The sequence below is a fragment of the Oryzias latipes genome, chromosome 13 (assembly GCF_053564925.1).
Source record: "Oryzias latipes strain Hd-rR chromosome 13, Olatipes_Hd-rR_3.1".
Classification (NCBI taxonomy): domain Eukaryota; kingdom Metazoa; phylum Chordata; class Actinopteri; order Beloniformes; family Adrianichthyidae; genus Oryzias; species Oryzias latipes.
In genome coordinates this window covers 31,241,931-31,252,109 of record NC_136249.1, presented here as the reverse complement: position 1 = coordinate 31,252,109, position 10,179 = coordinate 31,241,931, and the positions used below count along the sequence as shown (strand labels likewise).

Genomic DNA, 10,179 nt, shown 5'->3' with positions numbered 1-10,179 from the left:
CTAAGGTGAAAACTTTGTTTTCCATTGGGAGTTTTTGAAATGGGACATCATGACACTGATTCATTTTTCTTTTATTTATGCCGTGATTTTTTTCATTTTTAGAAGTTGAAATCTCCTATACTTGGAGACAGTCTCTGGATTGCGAAAAGGCCATAAAGGTTTAAAGCACAGGAGCTTAATAGATGAAGGTGGTGCTGTTGGTGGTTGTTCTTTCAGAGATAGATGCAAGGCTGTGACCCTGACCTCTTACGCCGCCTCTGCCGCAGCCCATCTTACTAAGTAAGTTCACCAGCTCGCTGCGAAACTGCGCCCCAACGAAGGCATAAAGGAAGGGGTTGAGGCAGCAGTGGGACAGGCCCAGGCTCTTGGTCACGGCGGCGGTCTGGTTCAGCAGGGTCAGGAATCTGCAGGAGTCGTAGGTCAAGACGTCTAGGTCTACCATGGTTCTTATGAGCAGGGCCACGTTATACGGGAGCCAGCAGACGCAAAAGACGAGCGTGACGAGCAAAGCCAGCCGAACGGCGCTCTTCTTGGCTTCACGTTTAGGGCTTTTCCACAAAGTGAACACCAGAACAGTGTAGCAGTAGCTCATGACCACTAATGAGAAGAAGAAGCTGATGTGATGCAGGACTCTGTTGGCCAGGACCCAGTTGTGCGCATGAATGTCGTATCGGTAGTAGTAACAATCAAGCGAGGAGTTTCTGTGCTTCGCCACAGAGAGAAACACGGCATTCGGGGTCGACAAGAGCAAGCAGATGAACCACAACACAGCGCACACTTGGTGCACTTTTCCTGGGCGTCGACTTTGCATGCTGGGGATGGCGTGAACAATGGCGAGGTAGCGATCAAACCCGATGCAGGCGAGGAGGAAGCTTCCGCACAGCAGGTTGAGGTTCTCCAGCACGCCCTTGGTCATGCAGAGGAAGTCTCCGAAAACCCAGCCGACGGCGACGCCGATCATCTCAAAGGGAAACGTGAGCAGGAGCAGGAGGTCAGTGACGGCGAGATGCAGCAGGTAGATCTCTGTGATGCGCAGGCGGCGCCGACGCCTCAACAGGACAGTGGTCATCAGGCCATTTCCTGCCAAACCAAGGAGGAAGATGATGCTGTAGAGCACAGGCTGGACGATGGAGTAAAAGCTCTGCAAGCCCAACTCCTCATCGTCGCAAATGGCGTCGAAGGGCATGGATGGGTCTGTAAAGTTGTCGTACTCTCCCATGAATGCCGTCTGCAAAGCACAGAAAATAAGAACATTATCATGGGGGTGGTCAAGGTAACGCAGTTTGACCTCCGATCAGAGGACTGCAGGTTTGGGAATGTGTCCTTTGGCAAGACGCTGTACTTCTGGTGGTTCCTGGTTGGCGCCAGTGTAGGTCAGCACAGCTACTATTAGTGTGTGAAACCAAAAAAAGGTTCATAGCGACCCGTCAACGCAATAGGTTTGAGTTCAGAAGCCTAAGAAGCACATATGAACGCATTTACATACATTTCATTGAAAGTGGTGGCTTCAATCCGCGTTTTCCGAGTCTGGTGTGAGCATAAGCATAGCATAAAATCTAGCTTTATTTTAAAAAATTTATTTAAAAAAAAGTCATGCTATGAGCAACTTGAAAGCACTTTGAAGTTAAAAACAAACTTTAAATCTAAAATTGAAATTGAAATAATTACAGTCATGACAGCAGGACTTAATTTTTAAAAAACGTATGTCTCGGCTCTGCTGTAAGGAGACTGTATATTGGGAATCCGTCCCAATGGACAATGCTGGACCCCAGCCGCCCCGGTGAGGGCAATTACTGCGGCACAGTCCAAGCCAGAGCACATTCTCACAGGGAAACCCTGGAGCTAAAATAATAATAAGTGTACTGCATTTACCATGGAGTGACAGTGTGGAATATGAAGAAATTCAAGCACATTTAAGATGACGCTCAATCATGGCTTGGGTTGTTTCTATTGGTCAGAGCCAACAGGAAACGCTGAATGCACCAGATACTTCTCAGTTCCTGTTCGTCGCTTTGAGGTTATTTTTGGGGCAAACCTGGTACAAAATTCTAATTTGTCATTTTTAAAAAAATGTAATTTTAACAATTTTTTAGTTTACCAAACCAGTAACTGAGATACTGAACATCCTGTAAAGCTTAAAATGACTAATTTTCAAAAAAAGTTTAAAAGTCATCAACACATCTTATTCTTTTTTTTTTTACAAGTTTGACAAACTAAACAATCCGACAGATTGGTTTCTCCTTTATGCTGCTTGGTGAGACAAAATCTGGGATTTTTGCATGACTTAAAGAAAGTTTTAGCCTTTAAACCTAAAGTTAATATTAAAATGCTTTTAGCTCCACCCGTAACTCTTGCAAACATAATATTGATGCTTACACATTTATCAGTAAATGCTAAAAACTGCAGTTTAGGATAAAGGCCCCAAAATGTTGTTTTTGTTCATATGAACCTATACAGACTTCAAGAAAAAAAAAAAGGTTTTTCTATTTTTTAAGAAAAGAGAAGTTTTAATGGAGTCTTACCTCAGAAAATGTGTAGGTCACCATTATATCCATGCTGGGTGATGGAGCACATTTGAATGTTTGTCTCGCACTACTGCTGTGAAGTACATCTGCTCTTCCTCTTTGCCTCTTCTCTATATTTGCTTGGTTTCCTCCTGGAGGATCGGTTGCATGAGACCTTCAAAGCACCTCTGCAGACCTCATGCAAGAGCAGCAGAGCATGTCCAGCGAATGGCCCTGCCAAGATTTAGAAACTAATAGTAACAGATTTAGTAGTACTTTAAAAACAGTAACACTGCTTCTAGTTGTTTTGTCGTCTTCACCTGTAGGTTGCGTATTTTTTTTTAAGCATTGTCACATAAAAATCTAGTTTTGTACGACGCAGCGGTATGAGGCTAGAGGGCCTCACATTTGCCTAAAGAAAACTTTAAAGATGCAAAACAAGCCCAAACCATTCTCCTCGCTCCACCGTGCGTACCCTCATTCATCTGCTGATGTGATGCAGATTTTATAGATACTTTTATTTGTCATGTTTATGTTTACAACAAGCTTTTGGTTTCATTAAAAAAGACTTTGCAGCGTTTTTGCAGCTATAACAGTACTTTATTCAGTCATTTAAATAAAAAGCTTCTAAATGGTTTGCAACTAACGAGTCTCTGTGGGCCTGTGCATCAGTGGCTGCACGTCTGCTATTTTCGTGTAAAATAATGCAAAACAACATTAGTTTACTTGTACACTCAAAGAGGGACCTGTGCTTGACGATGAGGAGAAACATTGGAGGAGGATTCCGCAGTTTGATGCCTCAGGAGATAAAGTAGCGCAGCCAGTCGGAGGGCTAAAGCTAAAGGAAGCAGCGAAGGTTTAGGGAGGAAGGAGTTTGAAAGCATCCGATCCTTGGCTCCCGATGGGAAATGGAAAGGCCCTCATCAACAAAACGGATGGAGGAACGGCACTCTGGAAAAAAAATCAGCTCTGTTTTCCTGAGAGCCGTCTCCTGATCTTCACTGAGACGTGGCTAAACCGCCACATTCCAGATGCAAAGCGGAAAAAGGCGGGAGCGCCGTTCTCTACAGAGGAATCTATCAAGAAGAAGCAAAAGACACAGTTCTGCACAAGTTAGTACTTTGTCCACAACTTTGCAGAAAAAAAATGAATTCAACATTTAATTTTAATACGTCATTTAGTACGAAATTTCCCTGCTTAAAAAACTGTCAAAAATACGTCAAGGGGTCACAGGAAAGAGAGATTGTTCAGACTTTCCATGTGTATTGAAGTTTATTCATTTAACTAAAATAAAATAGAACTAATTAAAAGGTTATTGGTCCCATACTGGGGAGATAATCCTGTTATCATAACTTTGTTAAAAATTTAAATAAAACAGATGATAACACAGAGATCTCCACCCGCATTTTGTTGGGGTCAGCCGCTGATCGTGTAAAGAATGCAGCATGCAACCCAGCGGATCGTTTCAAGGAAAACAGTCCAGAAAAAAAGGTTCAAAAAAAGTCAGTATAGGATCAAAATACTCAACTTTCTTTTTTTCAAGGTTATTTCTTTTGAACTCTCGCTAAGGTCGGCCACCAGTTAGCCTACTTTAGCTCCGGGTTAGCTGTCTTGATTTTGTTATTTTCCGTCTATTTTCTTAACCCACTATATCCCTTTCGAGGCCAGAGTGCTGTCCCGGCTTCTGTTTGGCGAAAGCGGGGTACACTTGGACAGGTCCAGGGGCCCCTGCCCTGGGAATAAACTGGCCCCGGCGTCCTCGTTGCTGCCCGCCGCCCCCTGCCACCGATGGCCGGCGGGCAGACGGGAGAGTGGTGGCAGCGGGGATCCCTCCACCGCCTGCTCAGGTTTTTCTTATATTGTTTCATCTTTCTCTTGTTATCATCTCATTTCTTTTGACAAACATGGACTTTCTTTTTTAATAAGAGGGATGTCTGCTGCTCTTTTTTCACACCAGGCTTAATCTTGGGAAACCACACAGGTTTTCTAATCATGATTAAAAAGACCACTTAATACTGCAGCATAAAAGAAGATCAGAGTGGGTCTTTTGGGAAAAGGATTTTAGGATTCAACACAAAACTTTTTTCTTTTTTCACTTTACATTTAAGACATGGTTTAATCAGAATCAGTTTATTGTCGTTTGCACAGCTTTTACACTGACATACAGAAATTACTTTCCAGTGCAACACGAAAAAATAAACTAATAACATTTAAATTATAACAGGAACTAAAACAACATTTAAGATAAGTAGTAAATAAAAGGTTGAAATCTGCAAGCAGGATGGAATTACAATTGCATTCTTTAGGTCCCGTATGTCCCCTTACAGCCTTTCAGCACTCTACAGGCCTCAGTGTGTTCAGTGAGTTAGTTGGGTTCAGCGTCGGCTCATTTCTGTAGTATATGTAAATGAAAGTCATGTGACATTGTGGTTGAAAACAGTGGTCCCCCAGAGGGTGAGGGCCCAAAGCAACCACAGTTTTTTTCTTTTTTAATGTCTGTGCCCAGAGAGCATGTGTCCCAACTTTTGTGTAGCTAAGTCACAAAAACTTTCAGATTTTCTTAGCAGGCAGTTTTTACACTTCCTCCTCTCTCACCACCCATAAGATCACATGATATGACAGTGTTGCAGTTCATTTAGGACACGCTTCTCCTTGTTTTGTTCATAAAGACCAGCACAGACAAATAGTTTTGCAGAAACTTGTGACGTTTTGAGGGAAACTGAAGGACATGATTTGGGGCTAAAATCCTTTAGACAAGTGTGAGAACATTGATCACCGCTTCAAGGTGGTTCCATCTTGTTCTGATATATTCCCTTTTGTTCCCCTTAATGATAAAATCATATAAAACCCAGAGTGTAATTTGTGTAATCTTTGGCACATTTTTCATGTTGGCAGCTCCTTTGACCACAATCTGCTCTGCTCACCTCACAGACTCATTAATGTTTACCATCTCTGAGTTGTGTGTCAATTTCAGCAGCTTTCATCAAAGGTGCTTTGAGAGACAGAAAATAAAAAAAAGAATCCAGAAAAAGGAAATCAGATTGTTTGCTTTTTAAAGAATTTATTTTTTTTATAATAGTAAAGAAAGTAAGTATTTGTTCAATTAAAAAAAAGTTCAACTCAATGATTTATTATGTAACTCTGGTTGGTCTTGTATGTTTTCACCAGGTTTGCATTCATTCACTGTAGCTGTTATTTTGGTCAATTCTTCCATGCAGATCTCCTCAAGACCTGTGATGATGGTGCTGTTAATGGAAAACACGAACTTTAAAACCCACAGATTCTCCATGACAGTGGTCCCCAAGCCCCGGGCCGAGGGCCGGTACCGGTCTGGGGGCCACTTGGTACCGCGCCCAGACAGACGCAAACATTTATAGCGTTTTGTTTATTTTCTGATACTGAAGGAAGTTTTATTTTGGAAAACTACCAGATTCTGTTCACCACATCCACCTGTGACTTTTAGCAGCTGCTCGGGCGGCAAAGTCAGTAGCTCAACGCTCAAAAGCTAAAAAACAAACAAACAATAAATTGCATTTGGAAAGTTTCTTTGGGAAGAAAAGAGCCAGTGTGGAAACTAAATAAGGGTCTTCGACTTTAAAGAAAAACAACGCTGCTATTTACAGACCAGGAGTCTTCCTCGACATACAAATCCGTATGTCGAGGAAGACTCTGGTACATGAGACATTTGTTCTCGCGTGCCAAAAGCTGCTCTGCCTAAAATGCGGCGAATGACTTTTGAATTTTTCACATATGCAGATTATAAATTTGCAGGGTGAATTCATGTTCATCTTTGTATATAGAACTGTAGTTTTACTACAGTTGGGCCATTTAATTTCACTTTATTTATCCATCACACCTTGAAAGTCGGTCGCAGTTAAAGATAGCATCAGGTTGTTAGCATCCACTTTGACTTCTTCATCTTCATCACAAAGTCTAAGTTCAAACCAGCCGCAAGAGAAGGAAGATTAAATCAAATAAAGTTGCTGATTTGTGGAAACTTGTAAAAGGGACAGTTATCAATTGTCCTACAGCATAGAAGAATTATAGGTAGGTCTCTGATAGGGAATTTTAGCCCTGAAAATATTCCTCTGTGTTGAAAATACACAGTGAATCAGGATTTATGGAAAAACAAAATATGATAAATCTTTATGCCCTGAAAGACGATCTGAGGCTGGATGGAGTTCTCAGTGTTCTTATGGTGTTCTTTGTAAAAAAAAAAAACCTCCAATGTTGCTTTTAATGAATTATTTACAAATCAGAAACATTTTCTATAAATCCTCAACTTTGTTTCATTGAATCTTCATCACACGTAAAAAAAACAATTGACTAATGTTTTCACCACAAGAAACTACATTTCTTGTAGTAGCAGCTGAATATAAAAATGAGGTTTTTCCAGAAAGCGGAAGCTTAAAAATATTAAACGCAAACTTCGGCCCTGTTCGGACCGGTCCCGGAAAATATTGTCCAACATTTAACCCGTCTGTGGGCTGAAAATGGATGGAGACCATTTCTCTGAATTGAGGTTCAGAGACTGGCTAGACCGCTCCAGAACTGGAAAGAAGGGGATGTCATTTCTGACCTGATGATGTTGGGAACACATTGGACCACTTTGGTGCAAATACTTTTGCCCCAAATGTTGGGGGTTGGCTGGAGATAAAGAGCAGAAGTGGGCCTCCAGTTGGGGAAGAGAAAATGGTTGGTTGGCGAGAAAGTAGACCGCAGTAGAAATTAGACCAAACGTGTGTACCAGTTTGAGCACCTTCAACATCTAACTTAAGAAACACAAAAATACATATTAAATGGATACTTGGAAAAACTCTTTTGGGTTTTGCATCACGTGTAACAAACTTATCAATTCTACAAACTTGGAACAGAAAGTTTCTAGAATTTTCTTTTCTGCTTTAAATGGATTTTGATTATCTTTTTTGGTAGCATTAGTTCTTTATAATGCTGTCATCAAGATTGTGTTTTTATCTGTAAGGCACTTTAAGCTGCCTTGAATGAGAGTTGTTCCACACAAATCCACATTTCTGACTTTGCCTGTTTGTGAAAGTATGTTGAGACGGTTCTAACGGAGTCTGATTTAACGTATAGAAACAAGAGCCATGAAGCCATGGCGGAGCGTGAGAGTTTGTTCCAAAAACACAGAAACGAATGACGGAAATGTAAAGTTCCAGTAACGTGGAAGAGGAAGCAGCCTTCTGTGCTTTGATGATCAAAGTTTGCTCAAGTATTTGAAGTCAGCAGGTGCTAACATGTTGTTTACTTTACTGCAGATGGTATTGAAGGGGGGCACATGATGGGACACATATATGTATATATATATATATATATATATATACTTTTTTCTTCCACATTTGACAAATTTTAGAAAAAATGTTAAAATGGTACTGTACAAGTGAAACTTGTGAGACAAACAACTGGAGACAAACCCCTTTAGGGACCATAGCTGCTTCTGCTTTTGAACTGCGGGTCTTGAGATTGGGCGTCCCACCTTTACTGATACCTTCAGCTAATTTTAGACTACCCCATAAATCATACACACATCGATCTGAAGCATGAACAGAAAGGATTTACATAACTACACTACTTCTGCAGTCCCAAGATAGGAATTTTCTTCATCTTCTTGTCCACCTCCCACTGAACTTGCTGCAGAATAGACCAGGTCCAAGGTCCAATCTGAGTGTGTTTTCAGACTTGACACATTTGGTTTGTTTAAAGTGTACCAGAGTTCATTTCCCCCAACAATACGGAACAAATTTACAGTCTTAATACACCCAAACAGACCCTGGTCCGGGACCAGGAACCGCTCTCTGATCCATCTTTGACGGTGGTCTCGGTTCAGTTCCAATCGGACTGAGCTCCGGTTCGCTCTGGTTTTTTCTCAGTCTGAATATGTTCAGAGCGGAAGAACTGAACAAAAACGGCCACCGCAGTCTGTCATGACATGATGTAAACAAAGTAGGAAAGAAGCAACTAATCAGCCAGGGACAAATGTAAAGCCACGATTGTCATGTTATCAGACAAAAAATAGGATCTAACTGCTTACTTGTTGGAACATTTTTTTACACAGCTGAAAACATTTCTTACATGCTTTTCTGTGTCTTGTTATGTGACACATGCTGCTGTGATGTCATCCTAAAAGCTACCTTTTAGTTCATGAACAAGAATTCTCCTAAAACCAATTCCCTAACACCACAACGATAAGACACAGCAAGTCGTTGAAATTTGGTCAGATGAATGCATGCTCATTGAAACAACTTTTAACGTGATACAGATTGGTTCTCACTGCTTTTCCGATAGTCTATATGTCAAAAACACTCATCAGTGTAACTTCTTAGCTGTCTTCGACTTAGTAACCGCCCTGCAGCACACCTTCACGGTACACAAGTAGCAAGTATAGAGTGTTGTTCGTGATGTTGATACATGCGTTTAAAAGTACTCAGCAATATAAAGTTTGAACCACAGGACTTACATCATTTCTGCCTCTGGTATCTTTGCCCCACCCTCGCAATTCCTGGCCAATGACTAAAGTAATCTTTAGTCATGTGGTTTTGTTTACAAGTATTTGTTTGAAACAGGAAAGGCTGCTTGACAGCACTCTAAATAAAAACCAAACGCAAGGTTCAGGACTCGATCCGGAACAAATTAAGCGGACTTGGTCTAGACCAACTGACTCCTGAGACCACTACAGTGAAAAGCAACTTCTCGTGTTATTTGCCCAAGTGCTAGATGCGTAAAACACCAAAGAAAAACACAGATTTCCTTGTTTTACCTGCTCAGGGTTAGGTGCAGTGACTGTACAGGGTGGAGTACACTCCTGCCATTGAGGCAACATCTAAAGAGGTGATCATTATAGTTTAAATTGATGACTATAAAAATAAAGTATTAGTGGTGTGGCGATGCCATCCATTGTTTTTGTTGGACTGAACTGAAGCCGGCTTTCCAGCTCTGTTGTTAACCATCCTGGTTGGCTCTGACATCACATACCCTGACCTTTTCAACAGGGTGGAGAAAAACAAACCTTTACGTCAACCAATGGGCACTGAATGATGATATTAAGGCATGAAGTGTGAAGAGACTGGAGTTTATTATCCTCAACCCAATAATAGTAATTAGACAAGACAAAGTAAAGTTGGAACTCTGAGAAAAAATTTAAACATCTGATTATAGTCCCACTGCAATAATCTTTTTATCTATTTTTAAACCCTTCCCATAGTTTCTGCAGAGCAGCAGGAGTTCATTAGAAATTCACTTCTGAGTTGTGGGCAAGACTGTTGGCGTGGAGTAAGCCTTCCCTGACTTCCCATCATCCCTTCCTTTACACTCACTCCCACTAGTTTACAGCCCCTCACAACCCAAACCTACCATTAGTGGTGCAAAAAAAATGGCGAGCAAAACTGGAGCTATCCAGCTGTACAGTTTTGATTCAGATGCCAGCTCAGACAAGGAAATTGAAGTCGTAAATGGATCTAGATACATCTGCAAGTGGATGTATCGGGATGGAGCTGAGCAGGGAACTTGTGGCTATAGCATCTACGTCACGGCTAGAGGCTTTTTCCAGTGGCCCGTTTTTTAGAAGACGTTTTATAAAAGTGATGATTTAGTGGTCAGTTGTCAAAATAAAAATGTTTTTTTTTTTATCTCAAATATCTAATACAATGAGGTCAATATT

The 10,179-nt window shown here is 41.2% G+C and overlaps 1 protein-coding gene across 1 annotated transcript; it reads right to left on the bottom strand.

Annotated features, from left to right (window-relative positions):
- Nucleotides 1–36: 36 nt before the first annotated feature.
- cxcr5 (chemokine (C-X-C motif) receptor 5) lies at nucleotides 37–2,664 on the bottom strand. Its single transcript, XM_004075509.5, has 2 exons — nucleotides 2,523–2,664; nucleotides 37–1,228 (listed from the first exon to the last, which is right to left on the bottom strand). The coding sequence occupies exons 1-2, from the start codon at nucleotides 2,553–2,555 to the stop codon at nucleotides 176–178; spliced, it is 1,086 nt and encodes a 361-aa protein (XP_004075557.1). The 5' UTR covers nucleotides 2,556–2,664; the 3' UTR covers nucleotides 37–175.
- Nucleotides 2,665–10,179: the final 7,515 nt, after the last annotated feature.

Excerpts from the sequence above, each read along its gene's own strand:
- cxcr5 (XM_004075509.5), bottom strand. The coding sequence starts at position 2,555 with ATGGATATAATGGTGACCTACACATTTTCTGAG. Across the intron at positions 1,229-2,522 it reads TGACCTACACATTTTCTGAG|ACGGCATTCATGGGAGAGTA; the intron begins GTAAGACTCCAT and ends TGTGCTTTGCAG.